This window comes from Nothoprocta perdicaria, unplaced genomic scaffold, assembly GCF_003342845.1.
Source record: "Nothoprocta perdicaria isolate Ctin4 unplaced genomic scaffold, notPer1 scaffold_70, whole genome shotgun sequence".
Lineage (NCBI taxonomy): Eukaryota > Metazoa > Chordata > Aves > Tinamiformes > Tinamidae > Nothoprocta > Nothoprocta perdicaria.
Genome location: NW_020455977.1, coordinates 3292573 through 3317107, shown reverse-complemented (window position 1 = coordinate 3317107; position 24535 = coordinate 3292573). Strand labels below are relative to the sequence as shown.

At 34.6% G+C, this 24535-nt stretch overlaps 1 protein-coding gene across 2 annotated transcripts in view; it reads left to right on the top strand.

The window, feature by feature from the left end:
• The first annotated feature begins 167 nt into the window (after nucleotides 1-167).
• Nucleotides 168-24535, top strand: part of ZNF385D (zinc finger protein 385D) — a 150001-nt gene continuing 125633 nt past the window's right edge. The window contains exon 1 of one of the 2 annotated variants that reach the window (XM_026050788.1): nucleotides 168-406. In XM_026050788.1, coding sequence (XP_025906573.1) covers nucleotides 385-406 — 22 coding nt within the window. In that variant the 5' untranslated portion in view covers nucleotides 168-384. The remainder of the gene's footprint in view (nucleotides 407-24535) is intronic. The other variant, XM_026050789.1, reaches the window with a different exon arrangement.

Below are 24535 nucleotides of genomic sequence, written 5' to 3'. Positions count from 1 at the left end.
TTTTCTCCCCCCCTCCAAGCCAGGCTTAGGTTAAAAAGAATATTAGAGCACCTCGTTGTGAGCTGGGTAAAGAAAAGATCTGTTTGTAGTAGTCTTAGTACTGATGTCACACGCACAGCAAGGACATCAGAAGGAGGAGTCAGATTACAGTAAGAATGGGCAGTGCAGCATGTAGCCTGAGTAAATGCTAAATCAGACAGGGATTGTACTGGGGATAAGACTGCTTGCAAAGCGCTCATCCTGAGGAGGCATGCTGATCGCTCATGGGGTCTTATGCTGGGAAAATTCCACGTAATGTAGAATGAAAGCGCTCCGTTTTCCATGTCAGCCCGGTGCGGGAGCTAATGCTGAATACACAGCGGTGGGATTCTGACTGCATGATTAATGAGAAACATAATGTATTTTGGTAAGTGCTAATTGTGATATAATTCTACTTCTGCTCACATTATCAAGAGAAGTGATTATTATAAATTTCAGATTCAAGAACATTTCATGCTGGCACACACCTAAAACTGACAACTAGAAAATCACATTGCTTGTGCAGTTTGAAAGGAATGCTTTGTCTGGGAAATTTTCTATTTGAATGGGTTGCTGCTTAGTTTTAGCAGCTTGAAAAAAGGAGATTAATGTGATGGACTCGTCTTAGGTTTGTTTTAAATGAAGTTGCGTTTCATCTACTGGAAAATGTTTAGAAATTGTTGTGAGGCATGGGAAGTTTTAGAGAAACTTAATGAAATATAAGAGCTACTACTGCCCTGTGTATGGTTAAGAGGCACAGTAAGTATCAGTATTTTATTCAGCTTTTATTCTGAAGAATTTAAAGGTACAGGGAGAAACAACGCTTTATTTGCAGTAGTGTGTTTGCCGAGTAGTCTGCGTTATGCAGATAACTAGTGTGGGGTTGTCTCCTGGCATACCACAAAATGCATTATATTTTAAGCCTTTAGAGGTCTCAGAGCTGTTAAATATTTGTGCAGAGTTTAGTTTTGTTGCTCGATGTAAATCTTCCTTAGGCTTACAGCTGATTTGGCTGCATATCCTAAAAACATGCTGGACTGTAGCAATGTTTAAACAGCATAGTGCTGCAGTACTGGGCTGGGATGTATGATTGCAATATAATGCTGCTAAATAAAAAAAAATAATAATAATTTAAAAAAAAACCCTCAGAAATTTTGTGGAATGATGCTTGAAAGGCTATTCTTGGCAACTTGAAATCTCATCTAGCTTCTGTGTTAATTTATAGCTGCATAATATTTAGAAAGAGCGCAGAGAGTTGGAGGATTTCTGAGACATTCAGCAGCTTTCTCAATTTCATTAAATATGGAATCGGGAGTTCACCTTAAGCTTTAAGATAAGCATTTCTTTAATATACTGAGAGAGTCTTGTCATATAATTGATGTGCTCTGCAATGTTTTAGGTATTGTTTTCTTAAAAATAAAAATACTGGGGAGGGCAGTAGTCTCTAACAGTGAAACTCATCATTTTTGAAAGAAAATTGCCTTTACTCTAAACTGTGCTTATAGAACATACATAAATTGATTGAGTTTGCAGAATTGCTTAGAGTCCCTTTCAAAGACTAGTTTTCAATGTTTTGGATTTATTACATTTTCCAAGTAATGAGAGTGGATGATTTCTAAGAAATGGCCAAACATTATAATGTTTAGCTTTGAGTGATTTAGGTCATTTAATTTTTGTTGTTGTTGTTGTTTGTTTGTTTAAATAGCATTAATAGCGACATTAGTTTAATTGGGGGCATATTTCTATTTTTTGTTTCCTTTAATATCAGCGCAAGTGCTAGATAGGATTTTTTTTTTTTTTTTTTTTTGGTYAGTTTTGCAACAATTGCCTGTGAGACTAGGATTAGAAGTTATGTCCTCCTGAAGTTGTAAAGACATTAGGAATATGTAAACTGAATAGTACTTAATTGTGACCTGTTATATATTTTCATATAGCTTGCAGAAACATGTAATGGTGATGAAACTATTTCAGTGTTATTTCTCCTGAAAAATAAAAACCACCAAATGTTTCGTATGCTTATCTGTTTTCTTGTACAACACAAGATTTTAATTGGAACTGTTTAAGTGGACTGTGCTTTCTCTCTGCTTTGTAAGAAATATCATGTTTGAGAGCAGAGCTAAAAGTTTCCATTAGGTTTTCGATGTTCTTTGTTGAGTCTGAAACTTCCTTGAATTTTAAATTTTAAATGAATGTCCTCTTTTCTGTCTTTTGCATCACAAAGCTTGATCTTGTGAGGCTAATGTTTAGCTGTGACTGTTCTCAGTATTTTCCTGCTCAATCTGTGGGAAGCCAGAATGTCTATAATGTCACCTGTTCCCATTGTAACAAAACTGCACAAAGCAGATTGGTGTCACACAAATCCAAATAAAAGCTAGACACAGAATATCACATACCCATTTTATCTTAAAATTAGTATATCCATCATTTAGATAATATCAGTATATTTTTTTTTTTTCTCAAAATATTTTGGTTGTCTTTCAATATGAATAAAAATTTCTGAGTTTTTTTTTTTTTCTTTATGCATGTCATTGTTCTACAAGTCTGCCTAAAGAATAGGAAGGGAAGGAAAAAAATGTAAATTTATGTATGCATGAATGTTGTTTGTTTTTCTTGGTCTTCATATGTAATTAGTGCCCATGATAGGTAGTATAGCGGTAAAGTACATACAGCATTAATGTGCAAATAAATACCACATGAAAATTTCTCTGTAAATATTGGTGTATATATATAAATGTGTATAGTGAGTGAATTGAGGGTTTTTTACCATGAGAGACAAAGGTTACTAAAGTCAGAAATTTTGTTATAGTGTTCATTAGTCTCTTTAAACCTGTACCCTCAAAGATTATGGGTTGAGATAATGTAAATTCTACTGTGCTATAAGATGAGCCTTCAAATGATTAAGCTATTATTGACTGTCCCAATTGCATAAGCTTGTCTTTTACATTGGCAGAATCTTGATAGCATGGTTTCAGAAATTATTATTTTTTCACTTAGCATACTGTAGTTTGGAGTTTGTTTGGTCACCCTGGATACATTTGTTATTTTATTGGTTGTACATTTATCATTTTGAGTTGAACAGAAGCGGGGAAGAATAATAATAAAAGTCTGACAAAATGATGCAGTGCGTTTATAGGTAGGATAAGGCAGAACTCTAAGAAAATGATAGATATTAAGCATTTTAATCGGTAGGTGTTTTGCACTGTTAGAGTTGCGTGTGTGTACACATATACACACACGCGCGCGCCTTTTGCTTGCATTTATCATCGCGTTAGCAATTAGTGTCGGATAAAAGCCACTTGCGAGGCTGCCCAGCAGATTAGGGAAGAGAAGCAGTGGGTGACTGTCAGTGGCACAGAGCTGGTGCCGCAGCGTGCAAGCAGGAACCCGCGCCAGTCCCTTTTTTGAAGACCAATTACGGTGAACGCTCTGCTGAGGTTAGAGCTAGTAGCCGTGCAGCACCAATCTGGTGTTGAACAGCATGGGCTTCGGCCGTGTGCTACCTCCAGCTCGGGTTTTTCACTAATGCAGGAACCAGTGTCACTGCTGCAACTGCTACTTGGGTTGGAAGAGGTGCGCGTGGTGGTTGGGTTCAGGGGAAATCTGCCCTTGGTCCTCAGGCGGCAAAGGCCATGAGTTTACAGAGAGCACCCACTGTGCGTGGTCATGGGTTGGCAGCGTGCTCTGAGACCAGTCAGYCTTGACCCAAGGAAGCCTGTCAGGGACACCAAGGTTTGGAGAGAGTGAGCGCTGCTCCAAAGAACTCAGCGAGCCCGTAAAGGACGGGAGGCAACAGCTGGCCTCTCTCCACTCCCAAATCAAACACCCCAAAAGTCCTCCCCCTTACTGAAGAAATACAACTGGGGAAAAAAAAATGTACATTTAGCATGCACAGGAAAAAAATAAAAAAAGAAAAAAATTCCAACTTTGTGCAATGCAATGAGATCCCAGAAGCTTTTGTTCCTTCCCCATCTCCCCCCACGCAGTGAACCTGTTACTGATTTAAGTAAATTATGTCCTGAGTGATTCCAGGACATACCCTAATATCTTCGGATAGAAATTAATATTTTATGGGGTAATATAATAGAAATCTTAAGGGAGAAAAACAAAATTTGCTTCAAAATGTCATCATGTTTCTGCTTGCACGTTGGCCTTTCTCCGTTTCAGGGTTTTGGTTTTTTTCCTTTTTTTTTTTCCATCAGTGTTGTAGAGTGTAGTAATTCATCTACATACATACTACTATTTTGAGTATCACTTTTTATTTCTGGAACACTTTCTTGGAGGAGAGATTCATGCTGGGTGAGTCATGGAAGAAAAAATACCCATACACACTGCCCAAACCTCACAAGCACTTTAAAGAAAGCATATATTGTACAAACAAACAAACAAAAGTTTCAGTGAATATGTTTTATTTCTCACCAGATTTTTTTTAAGAATGTTATAGATATCTATATATTTTCTAGGTTAAATACTGTAGAGGCCTTTCTCAGCATTTCGGTTTGTCTTAATGTAAGAGAGGATGAATCAATCGTGATAAGACTATGCTTTTAAAATGTTTTGAGAAATGCAGATAGTAGATTATGCACTGCACTCTATTTTATCACCAACCATCTGCAATAAAAAGCGTAGTTAAAATATAATGGATGCTGGATGTGACAGAAGAATTTAGCTGAACAAGCCAAGGTATTGAATCTTGAAATCCAAAGAAGACTCATGTTTATAGTTGGAGCTTTATGGCCTCCTGGACAGTGAACTTCTTATCTTGAAACGCTGGATAATCCTTAATACACATGCATATCATAACAACAAAAGAGGCGGAAATCTACAGGAATCCTCTGTGCTAGATTATATAATTTCAGATTCAGTTTCAAAAACTGTTCATTTAAAATAACTGTGAGTATATGTAGTCTGTTGCCATAAATATGGGACAATTTCACTGACTGATGAAAGAGAAGTGATTCCCTATGTTACCATTTTTTCCTGGGTGGCATAATTACTCCAAAATCCAAATCAGAATTAATATTTTATTGCTTCATTAGAGAAGATTAGGTCACAGTTGCTTCAGCTGACAGTCCTTTAGCAGAAAATGTTTCTGTGTGCATATGTGCAAGCATGCATGTATGAGCACATGCACGTGTGAATATGTGTATGCAGGTTTTAACTACCATGTGGAATCTAATCCTGCATTTCTCTCTAACATGTCTTGTATCTATTAAGAGATAAAATATCAAATAGAAAACAATTTTATTATCTTTTATTTTCCTTTGTGTTAGTGTCATTTTTCCTTTTTTTTTCCTGAATGACAATTTATTTAAATTATTTTTCTAAAATATTTTAAAATAATTTTAATACATTTGATTGCACAATTGTCTCTGAGTTATATGGCTTTTACATTTCTGTCTGTGCACAAATGTCTTCACATATCATTTTGACTCTATTTTATAACCTGGTGGCAGTCCTAGAAATTCTTGCAATTACAGAAATGTTAATTAGGTTACAAGAATCCCTTCAAAGTTTTTGCATCTCATTATAGAAAAGAAAATGGTGATACTTGAAAAAATAAGAAATCTGTTTGGACTTGATTAGGCAAATACTTGAGTTTTGTTTTAGATCATGTAAAATTCTTGCACTGTATTAAAGGTCATAAGGGCTTCAGTTTTAAAAGGTGGTTATTACATATATTATATTACAAAGATTAATTTTGTAGCTGAAAATTCATAGCTGATTGGTATTATTCAGAGAAAGTGCAGCAAAAGAGGTTGACTAGAAATATGAAAGCCTGAAGGATTTCAAATTGTACTTGAATCAAAAAGCCAGGGTTGAAAGTGGGAAGAAGTTTTGCTCTGTTGTACTACTAAGTCATTAAATGACAAAGCCATATATTGTAGGTTAGACAGTATTCCCAGAGACTGCAGTAAGTCATTTCTCTGAAAACTGCTTGGAGATGAAAAATATTTTATGTGAAGATGTATTATCTGTATGCTCATATCTTTAGACCTCCTTGACCTTTTTGTTGATAACCTCTTCCAGTTCATCAGTCTGATGCTCATGAACATGTTGTCTTCAAAGAAAATTTTTTTTTTTGCTGTAGTCATAAAGTCATATAGTCAAGTATGAAAAAGTTAAAGTTGGCAAAGGTCTGGATGTCATGYGAAATTAAAGAAAAAATGTAATTTGACTTTAGGATAGTAAAGGAAGTGTTAAAACAAATTCAGCATTACCATATATTAACATTTCAGACAATACAGTTCTTTCTCTTTTATACTTAAAATTAAACTGCTTTAAATATCTTTTAGTTTTGGAAAAGAAAAGATCTCTTGAATCCTTATCTAAAGCATTTAAACAAAAACATTTGTTCTCTTTTCTTTTTTCTGTTTTTACTTGAGCAAAGGTCACAACTATTTTAAAATATTGGGTTAAATCAATCTATTCCTTTTTTCTTTTTTAATAACTCAGAAAGCTGGCTGAACCACTGGTTTGGAAATCATGGGAAACTGTTTCATCACTATGGGATCAGATTCTGGCTCTGTTACTCAGCCAACTAATTTAGTCTGTTTTATAGTCTCTGCTGATTTCAGAAATTTAAACCATAATAATGTACCACTTACTATTCAAGTAAAGCTTGAAAAGCCTCTGTGATTTGGTAACATATAGTATCTTCATCTCAGAAGCAGCTACACAGGATGGAAAAACAAGATTAATTTGTAATGTCTGCTAACTCTAAGTATGGCCAGTTGAAATTTTGGCATATGCTCAAGATCTCCAAAGGTTTTCATTTATCCTAATGATTTTTCTACTATTCATTGTTAATATGTGCTCCATTTATTAAAAAGCTAACTTGCCCCTTTGTTACCATTTCTCTCCTTTAGGAAACAAGATACAGTCTAAAAAGTCCGTTTTTACGGACATTAGAGAAATGTCCGAAACATCTCTTACATTAGAGAAACATCTATGAATAACAACACTGCTTTCACAATATGTGTAGGAAATAAAAGGATGAATTTACAGGCTGAATTTACTCTTTGCTTATTACTTCAGTCGGTTTTGTTATTTACCTTTGTATTGTAATTGAAAAGGTAGGTGGAGACTCCAGTTCATTCATATGAAAGCCATGAAAATTTCCTCAGCTTTTGTTCTTGTTGACCTTGTTTACTCACAGCTTGTTTACTATGGAATATAGTAAGTTAGGAAGACAGAGGCAGATAATGGCTGTGTTTTCCAATACTATTACCCATCTCTGTGTTAGGAATCAATATTAAAAAAAAAAAAAAAGTGTTGAACCTTAGCAAGATGTGCAATTATAAGTGCACAAAGAAGGAGGAGGTGTAAAGGAAGCTGGTCTTGGCACTGCAAGCAATATCAGTGCTCTTCTTGCTAAGCAAAGTCATTTTTTCAGTAGCGACCTGGGGCTCCACTGTCTCTATAGTGCAATGTTTAGCAAATTAGTTTTTGTTTGCTGGTGTTACCTGTGAAAGCAAATCTACTTGCATGCTGTCAAAACCAGCCATGTATCAGGAGCATTTAGTCTGCCAGATATGTGACTATACATAGCAAGCACACTGGGCCTTTATTTTTCTGTTGTTATTGGTAAGTGGTGCTGCTGTAAGCAGCAAATTTTTCAGCAGTGGAAATCACATGAGCTTGTCCACTTCTAGGTATCATGAAAAAAAAGTGATGTTTTTGTGTTAACCCTTTGTGCAGCGTTGTTGCATGCAGTAACTATTTTTATATCTTTAAGAACAAATAGACGTGCATGCAGATTCATTAAACTTTCTACTCAACTTTGCAAATCTTGTGTTGTAAAGGACAAATTCTTGCCATCAAATAGGTGTACCTCCATGTGCGTGAAGGACCTCCTTTCTCTTTTTGTGTCCCTCTCTGCCTGAGGGCCTGATAGCCACCTGAATGAGTGTACTGTAAAGCCACATAATGCTTTTTTCCTAGTATTTTTACAAGCTCTCTACAGCCAAAACATGACTTAATCATTTACCAAAAAAAAAAAAAAAAAAAAAAAAAAAATTGTCTTATCAATCATGCCTAAGGCCTGTTTCCTTCCAGTACTGGGTATTTAGTCCACCACTCCACATACAGTGCTAGTGAAGTAACACTAGCCTCAATAATACGTTTAATTTCTGTTGGCCCAGCTCCTAGGAGCAGTAAGTATCTGCATATCTTAGTGACCCACACTGTGATTTCTCTCCTTTTTCTTTCATAACTGAGAAAGGTTCTGAATTAATTATTTTTCCTTTCAAATGAGTTGAAATAAATATTTTTAATAAGTTTGCAGCTTTTCTTTAAAAAAAAATCTTTTGGATTTTTTTTTGTAGAATATCAGAGAACTTGCATGTGGAGTAGTTGACAAACCTACTCAATCAGTAGTCTACTACTTCAGCTTCTGTGAGTTCAATAGCTGCAAGGTATGTGGCATCTCTTTGGATTTGCAAAAAAGGAAGTACACTATTGAGCTAATATCTGCAAACTTGCAAAGATTAGCAAAAAATGTTCATTTTAAATTCTTAGTCCAATTTTAGGAAGCTCACAGTAATATATGGGTTATGTTGCTGCAGAATACAATAGTGGATTAGTTCCTATTTTTAAAAAAATCTTCCCAAGTTGCCTCTGATAGGCAGATTTGCAGGGTTTCTTTTGTAGACAACTTCAGTCTGTAAAATAAATTTATTTATGGAAATTATATATATTTTAGTAGTCTGCATATTGAAGGAATATTGCCAATTTGTCTGAAAGAAGTTGAGCAATTTGTGAAATTTGTTGATGAAATATATAGTGGTAACTACTGGCAGTTTCTGAAAAAAAGACAAAGTTCAGGAAACTTTTTGGCAGAAATCTAGCTTTCTTCACTGATACTATTTTTACTTAGACTGAGATCTGTTCTTCATAGTGAAGGAGAAAGTTTTCAAAAGTAATTATTATTTGTAATGAACTGTGGAATGTGTTAGAATATATTAATAGATTTGCTTGAACTCAATTTTAGTTAGCAGACCTAACATGCTGAGAAACTTCCATGGCCCCCAGTAAAGTAAGATTTTTAACTGTGCTGGAAATATTAAATCAGACCTTGTCTAATTAAGGTAACCGTCAAATAATTTGTGACAGTTTTGTTTAATAGCCTTGGTAACTTAAAATGTGAATCAAATGTGCTTTAAAAGTGTTAAAGTAATTATCAGCAGGATTGTCAAACTTTTGGCAGCCACTCACGTGGCAGCCCTGGGACTGGTGCAGATTTATCCCTTTGGGTGGCAATTGTGCAAATGGCTATTCCCTGCCTCTTTGTGAGCTGCAGGGAATGCTATGGAAATCGTAGTGTGGGCATCTGAATGCCAATGGCCTGGCAATGGGGAAGATGCATCCAGGAGCAGGTGTCCTGCTAGTGCCCCCGTGCTGGAGGAGCTTTGTAGACCTTTGGGGAAGACTCCATCAGCTTCAGGGCCAGTCTAGGCTTTCCTAGCTTCCATAAAGGCCCAGGGAAGAACAGTTAAGGAAAACTATGCCGATTTTTGTTCTTGAGGAAGTGGTATAAAACCACCAAGCTCTATCAAGAGCCAGCAAGCACCTCCAGTCTAAATGTATGGTAATTATTAGTCTTACTAATTTCCATTGCCAAGTCATCAAGACTAAGAGTGATGCTATGAAACAGTCCTTTTAAGTCAGTTGAACAATTTATATTACCCCATGTGTATTTCAGATCTCTTTCTTGTAAAAACTGAAAGCTGTCATGATTTTTTTTTTTTTTTTGGTTGTACATTTGAAAAAAGCTCAAGTTTGTGGATAGTGGGAATTTGTGTGTTGGCGTGATTAGGTGCAGATTATATTGTAGCTCTTAATTCATTCTAGTTCTATTTTAATTCTGTTCCTCTTCAACGAGGCAATCTCTGAAGTGATTTGTTGGACTGAAGTGCTTTTTTTAATCTCTTTAAGACACATTATTGGCAATATCATTAAAGAGATCAGGACAATTCAATGAATAGTTTAGAAGTTTATGGTCAAGCAGAACTGTAGCCGTAAAGTAGAGATCCTTTATTTATTTATTTATTTATTTATTTATTTATTTATTTATTTATTTATTTATTTATTTATTTATTTCTTGTAAGCAGAGAGAGCTTAGCATTTTTGTTAGAGCATCACCTCATCAAACTCTCTGGAAGTTTATGACCACAGATCATACCAAGCTATCATTTCCAAGGCAATGTAGTCCAGCTAGAAAATGATGCATTTGGGTGAAGCTCAGTTCCAGTGTTCCGGTTTTTAACATATATGGTTGTATGCTTGAAGCTACTAAATGGACATTTATTAAAATATACATAAGGATAAGAATTCCTAATAACTAAGAAACTTTTTAATTTGAAATTTGAGTGACTTTCAAATGTGTCATTTTGAGAAGCCCAAGTAACCTTATGCTATTATAATAAATGTTTTTAAATTTATGGTGATTTTTTGGGGGGGAAAGAGATAAAATCTTGTTCTGTACCACATCTAGTAAGAGTTCAATATCCGTGCAGTTTACAGAAGAACAATAATTTAAGAAAAAAAATAGATTTCTTCTGAGGATGAAAAAAGAGATTTTGAGGTCTCTACTCATATCAGGAGTATATATGTATACACTACTTTACATGTTGTTTCAGCATGCTTTTTGGAGGTAGCTCTCCAAGAAATATCTCGTGTATATCTCTGCATAATGAGGAGAGTGAATCCTAAAGTCATTATGAGAGAAACTCAGGCCCAGGCCCCTTCAGTAATCTTTGAGTTCAATTCAGGAGTTGGCCATGGCAGTAGCAGAACATAAAGGCATTCTTTAGATAAAACTTAGAGAAAAGCTTTTATCTGAGCTTTACTTTTATCTGAGTAACATTCAATTCTAAAAATAAAATAAAATCATAGTCTATGGAATGTATTTTTTATGCACTTGGTGTTGATATACCGTATAGTTTTTGTGTTTTGGCAAAATTATCACCAAGGTGCTTTCTAGTACTAAATGTTTCTCTTTGGTAGTCCTGGGAGAAATACTGGCACAAAATTTATGGAACAATCTACCTTTGTTTCTTCTGTATGACTGGAGACTAAATTAGATTCAGTTTGAAAAAATAAAAATGGGATTTGGCTTTTTCTTTTGGTAACAGCATTTTGCAGAGCAATATATAAAAAGAGCAATATTAAAGTACTTGTTTCAAACCCTAGCAGAAGAGTGATGAGCGATGCAGATATGGAACACTTATACTCTCCTAGAGAGAATTTTTTATGTTTACATTTTTACACATGAGAGTACATCTATGCTGATGTTATTGATATATAATAATGTATTTATATATTCAAAGAAAAGAATGAGCTCTAATACCTCTCTCCTCCTTTTATATATATATATAGAGAGAGAGATGCAAGCAGAAGATTTTAGGTTCTGGTCCCCTTGCATCTGGAGGTATCTTCCAGACACTCACTTTTTTTTTTTTTTTTTTTTCCCCATTGAATAATGTCCTTGTACTAATCATTTCTGGCCCTACCAGAAATGCTTGTTGTACTTGTTACTGAAGAATGAGAGGAACTCTTCTGGAGCAGGATTGCTGTCCCACTTGCTCATGTCTGCAGAGGAATTTGTAGGGAAGCTCTGAGGAGCTCTTCTTTATGCATGAAAGAAATGTTATGATGGCTGCCCAGTTCTCAAGAGCAAGTGGCCTGTGCACTTCAAACCATGGGACATTCAGTTCTCTGAATTATTACTGCTGGCATGCTACATTTTGGTCTGCTTTTAATTGCAGTTCTAGAATCTCCACAAGCCTTGGTACTTTGCAACTACRAATTTGGTAGCATGACTAGGGAATGACTGGATTTAGCCTTGGTAATGCTATACAAGAGTGAGTGTCAAGCAATGCTCTGTGGTAGCCTAAATGTTAACTCTACATTGATTGTGATTTTGTCCTCACTACAATAGTATTTTAAATCTAACTTTGTAAGTGTTTCATAACAATTCTGCTATTGATACTTGACCCCAGACATAGAGATTTGTTTTACCTATGCCACTTTTGGCATATATGGTATATATGAATGCAGCTGAACAGTTTAGTCATTTGACTTCTTTCTGTGAACTTAAATAGTAGGTTAAGTGAGAAATAAAATGTGTGGTGTTTGTTTTTTTGTTTGATTGTTTTTGTATGTGTATGGTAGCAACAGAATCTGCTTAGCAACACTCAAGAGCCTTGTGTGCTCTAGGTCTCCTTAACCCATTTTAAGTGTAATTTAGCTGTCTGAAGAGTATAATAAAGAAAAACTGACACTCCCCTCTTAAACTCTATCTCCATGCAGACAGGACTGCCACATGTGCTGCCCAAGTACATACCAAACAGAAAAGCCTGAAATACAGGTTTGCAGAGTCTCTTTGTAGATGTTAAATCAATTCTTGCTGTAAAGTAAGTGCAAATACAACCCCTGCTTTGAAACTATGAATGCCCAGTGTTTGGCAGTGTGAAAGATTCCAGCTTAACTTAGACTTACTGTTGACACGGCAGCTATGCCAGCTTCAGTAGTTAGGGATGAAGAAGGCTGTGAGAACCTTAACTGAAATTTTATCATGGTTTGGCCCACACCTGCTGAAATGTGCTGAGTTTTGATTTCACACACCCAAACACACCCAAGTGCAATTCATTGCTCAAATTGATACCTGTAATTAATTAAACAGAATTAGTRTGCTGCTATATCCTTTAGTATTATAGCTCAAATGAATCCCTACTGAAACATGGAGTCACTGGAATTAATACTGGGGGAGGGGTTGGCTTCTTTTCCCCCAAGATACTGTTTTTTCCAGGAAGTGCTTTTGTTTTGTTTTGTTTCACTGTCATTTCTAGAGCTAAGAAATACGTTATTCTGTTCTTTTTTAAAGATGCAATGTCAGAAAGAAAGGTTGTAATTTTTACTTTATCTTTAGTCTCATCCTAAATTTTACTTTTTAAGTGGTGCATCTTGTTTTGTTTTTTTTTTTTTTTAAGAAAAATAATCCTGGTGAATTCTAATTTATGCAAATAATCATAATTCAGTTTTCTCTTGCACATGATGATGCAGGTTAAGTATTTAGGTTATTGATTCACCCTTCAAAATTTGAACCCTTTATAAAAATATACTTTCTTTTTAGTAGGATGGTACTTCTTTTTAAAAAAAAAATCATTGTTACAGAGCTTTTATAATATTTAGTCAGATAAAGTCAAGCAAATAAGATGTAGACTCTAATTATCCATCCACAAATTAAGAATGAATTAACTTTTATAATATTAATATAAGTTGTTCTATTGATGTCAGGGTTTGGAACAGTTAAATATATGCAGAAGTATTTTCAACATTGGGGTTTATCTGTGGCTTAACAGTCTTTGCATTTTTATAACAGTCTGACAATTGGTTGGCTCACTTCACTGGCTTAATATAATTTCATTTTCTTTCATTTCTTGTATTGTAACATTATCTCTTTCTTATGGAAAGCAAAGATGATTAGTGTTCTAGGCTTCCTTCATTCCTCAGCAGTAAAAATGGAAGGATGGGAGGAGGGATGCAACTTCTCAGTAGAGAGCTTCATTGAAGGCTCTTTGTGTTTTCCCTGCCCTCTTATCTTCTCTGATATTGTACAGACAGGTCTTTTGATCAGACTATTGTTTGCAATTTATTAAAATTCCAAGATGGTAGGATTTACAGGGGAGTGTCTTGCACACATCCAGTAATAAAAACATACCAAATAATCACTTGAACTATTTGATATACAATTCAATTAAATGAATGTCTATTGGCTAAATTGAATAGATTCTTCTACTACAATTTTAAAAAACAATAAAAAATATTAGGAGTATATAAAATAATGTATTTGAGCTTCACTCCAAATAGTCAAAGAAAGAAATACAATACATTTAAAGGATCAGAGCTAAGGCTTCTTTATATAACATACTCAATATCATCTGGAATTATAACAGCTAGACTTAGTATTTTAAAAATTCAAGATTCTGATCCTTGTGTTCTACGTGGATTATCATAAAAGTTTGAATAGTATTTTTTTTTTCTTCTTTCTTGGCCTTGTATTCTATTGTACTGTAGTTACAAAGCCTGGTTGTGCAACATAGTCAAAAGCAGGTCAGGAAAGCTATAATTACTTGAGTTCTTGTCATACATCTCTTTCTTCATAGTAGGCTTTAGGCTGTTGCAGCTCTGTATTAAAAGAGAATAAAGATAAGTAGTTCCTTCCACCATGCTTCGTTATGTCTACCCATCAGTGAATTCTACACATCAGTATGCTGAGTATAGCAGCAAGGCTATGCCTTGCCACCTTCTACCCTTTAAAAGGGTAACCAAAGATACTGTACTACAACTCGTGTTTTACAGCTACTGGGTGTGTGATCAGCATGAAACTATGAAAGTTGCTCATACTTTACATAGTGAGAAAAAAGTTCTGAATGGGATGAATAATAACATGTGAATTTATCACAGAATAATTTTGTGTCACCAGCCAGAAAGATCTGCGTAAAATACAGGAAAGCTAAAAACATCATAGCTAACTCATTTATCTTATACCTCTATGCATATGTTTTTGGGGTGTGTGTAGTTTTTGACCAGTAGTTTAAGCTATTTTACTGAAGACTGTTATATGTATGTGTGTAAATATAACTGGACTATAATCGATAAAATTACCCACCAACAAGCACAATTTATATTAGCCAGGGGCAGGGATTCCCATTCATTATATTTGTGGAGGACATGCCTTTATCTATTTCCTAGGATACAGCCTGGAGCATCCAAAGTGTTATAGATTAGATAGATTGGGCCTGACGTGCCTGCATTTCTGGAAAAAAATTCTTTTGTCCTTTGTGTCTTGTCTGCAAAATGCATGATGCTTTACCCCCTCTATAAAGAATGATGGGAGGGTAATTTTCTTTGCTTCATAAAGTTTTTTGAGATTGAAGGCCTATTTTACAAAGAGATATAAAAACAGAACATATCAGCATTTCCACAGATGACAAGGGAAGGACAGCGAACCTGAATTTGAAGCTCAGTCAGGTGTAGACATGCCAAAATGAAATTTTCCATTTCCTTTCTTTACAAATAATCATTTTATTATAATTTCTTCAGTTGTGTGTATATATATATATATATACACATATATATATGTACGTGTGTGTGTGTGTGTATTCTCATTTTCCCAGAAAGACACGAGCAGCATGGGCTTTTCTAGATTGCTGGACCCCATGCATATCTTTCATGAAGTTAAAATGTTAAACCACTCCAAAAAGAGATTATTGCATGAGTACCCCCAGCTAGACAAACGTACAACTAATAGAACATTTCCAATAGGCTGTGGAAGATTAGAGAGCAGACTTTAATGCGGGCCTTTGATAAACATACATTTCTTAGTTTTTGTTAGAATTTTTCTTTTTATCTATTTCATTTTTCTTAGATTATTTTTAATAACATTTTTATAAAGATCTATTATCTGAGTTTACAGTATCAATCCTTCAACCTTTTAAACAAAGGATGTATTTTCATAATAACTTTATGTGAGTGTAGCTATGTATATAGATGGACAGACAAGGAAAAATCAAGTTGTGAGAGAAATTTGCAACATAGCAGAAAGTTCAATTTGAGCATGTCGTTTCTCCCTCTCCTAATCAAAAGCAATGGCATCTTGAAGCAAAGTATCAGCCAAAATACTGTGTAGAAAGAGTAGTAGTAATCCATAGCTCTGTGATTGCAGAGGCATTTCGCAAACACCAAAGCCTTTTACAAGGAAGATAGGATTCTTGTTTCTTATTGGCATAAAGCATACTTTGAGAGTAGTTTGCTATGACAGGAAAGCATAAACAGCTTTATAAAAGTGAATTCAGAATAAACTGACTTGTTTTGTTCTTTCCTTCCTCAGAAGAGTGATCTCTCAGGTCCATTAGTGAGAATAGAGGTAACCTGCTTGTGCAGTTTCACATCACAAAGATAGCTTTTCCTTTGGAATTTATTTATTTGCTTGTTTGTTGCCAGTTAAAGGGTAAGTAACTCCAATGGGAGAGTTTATGGAATCTCACTAAGAATCAGATGTCAATGAGCCAGCTCTGAGTTCTGATGCTTAAGTCAGCCACCATAGAAATTGGGGAACTCATTGATGCCTAACATTTGCAGGAAAACCTCACACTGGTGTCTGTAACTGTCCTTATTTTCCATTCCAGCTGTCCTCTTCTCCATTCCTCTGGTCTGATTTATAGGGATATGCAGCTAGAAGTGGATTTGATTCCACCTCTACTATATTAGTATATGTAGGATGATGCTCTTACAGGACACTATATAAAATATGCTCAGAGTTAGGAAAAGTTTTCTTCACTGCTAAAAACAAATTAAAAAAAAAGCCCTACATATCCTACATTTAATTTGTTAAGTGGTATCATGGTGGATTTTTTTGCTATACATTCTGAACACAGAAATTTATGGAATAGCTATTTTCTCGATGATAGCTCAGGCTACAGAGGCACAGTTCCACAGTTTTTGGAAGGAAATGTAAGCATTTATTCATAGGATTCTGCTGTGAATTAAAATCTAGAAACTTTTTTTGAGCATATGATATGGCATGTATTTATCTTTAAAAAAAAATTAAATTTGGAATTCACAGGAGCAGTGTGTCTTTGCATAAATAATTTTGCTAATGATGTTAGTATTTTCTAGATACAATGCTGATGTTCCATCTATGTACAGTACATCTATTGCTGTGTTCAAGAGTTAATGATTTTATCTTTAAATCTCCTACTTATAAAGTGTCCTACTTAAACTTTATTAAAGCTAAATCTGTGACTGGATATAGAATTTCCATAAAACAACTGTTTAAATTGATTCTCATCAGGGTTCAGATTTGTTCCATTGATTTCCCCATTCTTTTATTTCTATTTCTATTTATTTTGGCTCTCCCTGTTGCCTTACTTCTACTTAGCTTCCCTTTCTATTTTTTCTTCTCCCAAACTTGATGCAAACAGCTTGTCCTTAAGTTCCTGGGGGTTTTATGCTTTATCTGCACCTGCTGTCCTTTTGTGTTTGATCCTTTGCTGAACTCAAAACTCAGTGCCACAGTCTGGAAACTACTAATCATTTGCATCCCCTGTCTTCCTCACACAAATGAAGAATGACAGATGTGTGGATCAATACAGAAAAGCAAAGATCTTAAGAAAGTTGATGAAAATTTTCAACTTTTAGTGGATTAAATTACTAGACTTCATCATGCTAAAGGACTGTTTTTTATCTTATGTTCATGCCATTTTGCTGTTTTGTAGTAGCTGTAGTTAAGCTTCAGCTTTGGGCAGTGTGTCAACTAAATAATCTCTCCTGTCGTGTCCCAGGAAGGCAGCATAATGTACGGTGGCCTGAACTGAGTAATACTGAAGGTAATGACCTTAATCAAATCTTCGGGTTTTAAGTGGTGCTTAGCAACAGTTAGGATTTTTTTTTTCTTTCTCCACAGTGCAATTGGTAATTTTTAAATTTATTTCTATATTGTCTTCTGATCAGTCATTTCATTCATTTCAACCGTCAGTCCTTGCTTCCAACAATGCTTGAATGCTTTCAGGTGGTGCAAAACTCTCTTTTATGAAGACTCAAACTTACCATTAATTATTTCTTCTTGTCTTAAATGCTGAGACAGGATAGTATGAAAGATATTCAGGTTTATTGATTTGTGTTATCTTTCTTTTAGAACTCTGGATACATCATTCAGAGTGCATATTGGTAGGAAAAGTTCTTCAGTCAAATAGCCTGAAATATTTTTAATTTGGGAATGTGTGTAGGAACAAATGATGGTATAATGTATAATTTATCTTAATGAGCTACCAAGAACTGAGTAGTACTGTATGCCCAAGAGCTTTCTGCTGTCTAGCATATCTGGAACACTGATGTAAATCTCATGCTTTTCTTTCTACTTTACTTTTTCTTCCCATTAAAGTTCAGTGAGAAATTATACCATTTATTTTTTCTGCCTATTAGAATAGACAGAAACCTACTAAGTTTAGACTTATAGATGGACCATGAATCAGACTATAATAGTTTTTTAAAAAATATTTTTTGTGCATGGAAAAGAATAATGAGAAATATTGCTTTATATCAGTATGTATTCTGTGCATTTTTTGTTGTGTGTGTCCACATGGGCTTGGCCTGAGCCTTACAAAAACTCCATGATGTTAATTCAGGAGGAAACTTGCCTCAGTCTATGCCACACTGCCATAAGTTGATAGGACAACTGTTACATACTTCCCCTGCTACCAGTGTCCTACAGTAACAGCAACAGCCAAATGCATTACAACCCTCGTCTTTCCATCTCTGTTTTCTCACTGCACCCCTCTGCCTCTCTCTTTCCTCATGGAGCTGACATTGACCTGAGTAGACTTTAATCCCCTGGCTTGAATTCTGCCATCCTTTTCCTAAAACAGTCACTTCCCAAAGCTATCTACCAATATTGTTCATTAAAATGACAGAAATTGGGCTGCTAGCACAAGAGCAAAGTTTTGCTTTGGAAGCACACAATACTTATTGGCATTAAGTTCTCTGACCCATGCACTATGCAGCTAAAAATGTGTAAGAATTACTTAGAGTGGATAATTTATAAAACTTGTTAGTGTTAAGCTCTCCTATCGCTGAATGGAAAGTATGTTGTTGCTACTCCTGTTTGCTAGTGGGCTGTGTCCATTTCGTGGTATCAACGATATCGTCTCAGTTGTGTGCTTGTTTTTTTTAAGATAAAGACATGAAAAGTTTTTTTTTTTTTTTTTTTTTCTCAAGGATGGTCATGTAAAATGGAGCTTTTAAAATAGCTAACACATGCTTCATAAAAATAAAAAGTTATTTGAAAATCTGTTTACAATCTTCTTCTGATTAATAACCCTTGCAAATCTGTGCTTGTTATACCATAAACATGACGTTTTTAAAAACATCTGAAAATTCCAACCACAGAATATGCCAAGTCACAGATTTTGTAAATGTCAAAAATTGTAAAGCTTTGAAATTAATATGATTTTCATAACACTTAGCTGATGCTTCAATTTTTACTGTATTTATTTATGATTTATTTTAAGTCTTTGTGGTTAGGATCTTGTAGGAGAGTGCAACTGCAGGTAAGTAAGCTTTGAAACAGGAATATTCCTAGGTATTCCCAACCATGCTGACTTGATGGTTAAGAAAGGTGTTAGTCAATAATATTGGAATCATCCTAGCACTCTGGTACATTGTCACCTCATTTAAGGTGAGCACTCTCACCTCATTTGCTGAAAACTGTAGAGAACCTGACCATACCTACATTCATCATGAGCATTTTGCTTGTACATTTTTTTCATGGCTGTGATGCAAAGTGATTTCAGTTTCTGATTCCCTGGCAGCTGGGGTGGTTGGTACTTTATGTTTGTTGACTGATAAAATGTCGGGTGGCCAAACCAGCTAATCTTCTTTTGTTTCTGTCTAATAGAGGCAGCTACTTTACAGAAAGTGGAACATTTTTTCTAGATAATTTCATTTTCCCTAATCCAACAGCTACCAATGGGGAAATAATCATCCAAATTAATCTGACCACCTGTAATAAAACCTCAAAGGATTCTGAAGAGCTCAATTAGATAAGTCATGCCCCTGTTGCTAAAATAAAAGGCTTAGCTGCTGTCCTTGCACAATTTATAATCCGTGGAAGATGTTGTCTGTAGTGAGTTAGTGGAATTCACAGTGAGACAGTGTTAAATAGTTGATTCAGATCTTTTTTTTTTTTCCCAGTATTTTTTGCTTAATTAAAAATGTTTACTATTGATAAAGTGTTTCCTGTGGGCCATCATATAAGGTAGGGAAGGATGAGATAATATATTATGGCACTCATGGAAGCTACAGAATTAGTTTCCTTATGAGCTGCGGAGGGAAAGGTCTGCACAGTTCTGTGCTCTTTTATCTTATTCAGACAGACTGGACTTTATCACCTGTAACTCAGACCAATCTTTTTATTAATCCGGATGGAAATGACATGGGAACAGGCAGAAAGAAGGTAGCAACTGGAAAGTGGCAACCTGAATGTGTTTATCAAAAGGAGAATTACAGAAAAGGATTGCGTATGTCAGAATATATATGTGCATTTCATCTTTGCATTTTGCCAACCTTGCATCATAACAATAGTTTTATTGTTACAGAACTGAACTAGAAATATGTACTCCCTTAGGTATTAAAAAAGTACAATTTTCAGTCAAAATATTTGTATTAGAATATATAATTTTGCATTTCTCAAAATGCTGTAAATGCAAAAGAAGAGAGGGTTTTTTCAAGGATGTTAAAACTAAAAAGTAATTCAAAAAGTCGTACTATTTCTAGACTAACTCACTTTGCAGGAATCTCAGAATAAATATAGTCTCTAGACAAAATAATACTTTGAATAGCAGCAAGTGACCAGCACTGAATCAAATGTTCCAGATGAATAGTAGATGTACTGAAAAAGGTACCTATAAAGGAATTGTGGGTACAGATTTGTGCCAGATTGGAAGTTTTACTTTAAAAAAAAAAAAAAAAAAAAAGACATTGGGAGGAATTAGAAATTGTGAAAATATTTTGTAATGACTGTTTTCAGTTGCCTGATTGGTTTTGATGTTTTTCAAAATCTAAATAATTAATAGAGTTAAGTATCCATGGGCAAACTAAAGTTTGAGGTGAAATAAATGTTTCAGCTGACACAGTACTTTTTTTCCCTAATTGTTTTTATTTTTTGGTTTGACCAGTGAACTGAAAAATCAATTACACACAGGGCTCCGCAGCTGAGACACTGTTGCATTCATCCTCTTCATAGTGACTTGCAACCACTAACATTGCTAATAGCAAAACCGATGAAAGAAAAGCTTGTATTGCTACATAGTGTACTTGAACCTCATGTTGTCTCATGAAAGACAGCAGGAATTAAGCTGGTCTGGTTCAAACCCAGTTTTGAGAGTTTATCCTTTTCAGTGTGTCTCAAATATCTAATACTATTTTGATTTTTTTTTCCTTTTTTTGGAAGCTAAGTGAGATTGTATGAAATAATATGGTATTTATGTGTGGATATCCTGATTTTCAAAATATTTCTGAGATTATTATCTACGGAAAAGACCATATACACAATACAGGAATCACAAGTAACTTCGTGTTAAGCTCATTGTACTTTTCTAAAAAAAAAAAAATTAAAAATATATAAAGTTGAACAAAGCCCAAAGACTCACAAGGAACTGAGTTCTAGCACTATGAATGATCAAAAACGTGATTTGCTGAACAATGCATTCTGAACTGGCACATTGTCCCACAGAACTTATCTTTCATTCTTTAGGGAATATTATGGGGGACAAATGGTCCCTATTAAATTAAAGAATAGAAAGAATATCAATTTATGCATATAAGATGTTCATTTTGCATGTTAATCAGCATTCTGTATACTTAGATGGTGCATATTTTAGATCCTTAGGTAGTATTACTTAATACTTACTAAATATCGCTTAACTTAGGTAATATTACTTAAATAACAGTAGTAATAAAAAGGGTGCTTTGTGATTAAGTGAAGCTTATATTGACATTTCAGGCTAGATCACTGGCACTATTTATTATGTACTCAAACTTACCTTTAAAATGTCAGTTCAGCACTTTCTAGAGAAACTGTCTGCTGCAAAAGTGAAGTGATGAGAAGGAGTCACCTAGCAGTTGACAAATTTTGACAAATTATATTAACCTACAATATTATTGAGAGCCAAATCCACAATTCATATTTCTTCATCAGTGTTACATGCCAAAAAAAGGTTACGGTTTTGTCTTTGTATGTCTCTAAATTTTTCATTTTTCAGATTTTCTGAAGCCTAAATGTGAGATCTACTGTCTATGATRAATGAAAATACATCATCTGTCATGGCTAGCCTATTGTTCTTAATTGTTTGTCTTTTTAATTTGTTTATGAAGAAAATCCTTTCAAATATGCCCTAGGTTTCCATTTCATCCAACCCCACTAGCAAACTACATTTGTAATAAATTTAAAATTATACCTGTTTTTGAACTATTCAAACATGTATTTTGTAGCATTTTTAAGATGGAACATGAATTGTCCCCCCTGCCTTCAACTTTTATATTTAAGATAATCAGAAATAGTTTCCTTGAAGAAAATCTGGGAAAAAAATTCTTTTTTGAGTCAGGCTCTGTAGGATATATTTTAATCCTTACTGAATGTGTGCTGTCAGATATTAGGATTCTATATAAAAATTGATTATTTCTTTTGAAATTAACTTTTTAAGTTACCTATTTGGAATATAGTAGCAGTCTTAGTTACTCTCATCGAATCAGAGCAACTGAAAGGTTCTCTGAGCTTATTTTCTCTATCTTGACAGATATGTGTATTATTTTGGCCCAGAATATACTGTTACGTAAATATTGGGAGAAGCGGGACAGGATAGAATATGTAAGAAGATTCATATCTGGAAAAAAAACAAAAACAAACAACAACAAAACAAACAAATCATGTTACTGAAAACAAACTCAGACTCCAGAATGGAAGGGAAATTGAACATAAGTTTAAGGTGTCTCTGATGTATTGAAAATGGAATTAGGGGCCCAAACCATAGCGGCCCAAAGGTAAAAAAGCTACAAAGTAATGAAGCAATGAAAATAGAATCCTGCAGAGATTTGCTTTTTCACTAAATGTTTATGGTGGCAATAGTGGAAGATTGCAAAAGATTTAGATTAATGGGGTATTAGATTAGAGCTCCTATCCAGTTTTCATAGTACCTCTAAATTCCAAAGTGCATTTCAAAAAACTATGTAAACTATTTGTGCCTGCAGATTTGGAGCTGAGTATTTCATTAGGACAGGCTATTTGATAAGAGGTCTAGTGATTCTTTCTCTGGAAATAAATTTGCAGTTGAGTTAAGGGAGTGTGCATAGGGAAAGGTTACGCAAGGGGAGATGTAGCAGATCTTTCTTTTCACTCAAATCCCAGAATGCAGCAATATGTTTTTGCCAAATTGTGAAGCAATATGGTGGAGGACTTGAGAGATAAGGGCGTCAACTTCCTCAGAAACCTAGAGGAAAACTTGTTGTTTATTATTCAGTATATAGAGAAAACCCCACCCTGCTATGTCCTCACTACAAGAAAATTTTCTTCTAATGCATATTCAATGTGCTTACTTTATTCAAGAGAATTAGGGACAATACTTACAGATATCTGCACTTTTACCTAAGAGTGAACTGAGGGATTTTTCAAGTTAATTAGACAAAATAAATTTCATAAAACACTTTTCCAAAAAAATGCTTTTTCACTGTAAATAAAATTTTCCACTTCAAGATTTTTTTTTTTTTAAATAATCAGGAGGAAAATAAGGTTAAAAAAAATCCATACTTAAAGGAATCTTATTTCTTCATTTTGGAATTACTTTTCATTTTAAAATTGTTAGTGAAACGTGGCATCTAAAGTCAAGATTGGAGGAAAAGACATTGTTGTAAAAAATATAAAGACATATTGTTGTAACTCACAACAAAACAAATGGGAGAATTCCCTATGGAATGGATGATTTGAGGCTGAGCCTTCAAGATTCTTCTCTTCATTTGACTGTTTCTTCTCTTTTTCTCTTGGTTAAGGCTACAGGCAAGAAAAATGTTGTAGTTATGACATTCAAACCACCAGCAGCTTCAAAATGAGAACTACTTGAGTAAGATATCCAGCAGGGAGCATGGGCCTCATGAGGCACTTATGGTTCTGCACTGTGGAGCCTGTAACAAAATGCTGTAGGTCCTGCTGGATTTCATGTAGATGTGATGCAAAACAGATTACCTAGTCATAGAGAAAAGCATCTAGTCCCCATTAGAAACACAAAAGTGCATCCATTTGTAAAAATAATTAATTTTATTGAGACTGGGGGAGTTGTCTGAACTTCTCAGCATCTTAACAACAGTCTCAATGAGGTTGAAGGGACAGAGGTTGATGACAAGTTCCTCCTCAAACTTGTTTGCACATGTTTGCTTTGGATATGTTTCCAATGCTTCTGGCTAAGAGATTATCTTGTCAGTGTTTTAAATGGTGTGAGAATTGAAGGAACAAATCATTATTTCAAACTTGAAACAAACAAATTGATACAAACTAATTGATACAAACTAATTGATAAACTTATAAGTTGCATTATTCCTCATCTTCTTATGAAAAAAAATTAAGGTCAAAGCACTAAGGTGAATTTCATAGATGTCCACAACAATTATAATTATAATACTGCAGACTTGTAAAATTGGACGTAATAAATAGGTTTGTTTCTTCCTGTTTTAAAGAATGATAGAACACTACTCATCAAATATTACATTAGACTTGTATTGCCCTTAATTTTGAAGGACTGTTGTGTCCTTTGCACCTTGCCAGAAGTGCAATTAAATTTTTTAGTGATGTTTAGCTGAAATTCAGGTAATGCAGAGCATCAAACACAGGCAATAGAACTATGGGGAGAGAAAGGAAAAGGAAAGGAAAGGAAAGGAAAGGAAAGGAAAGGAAAGGAAAGGAAAGGAAAGG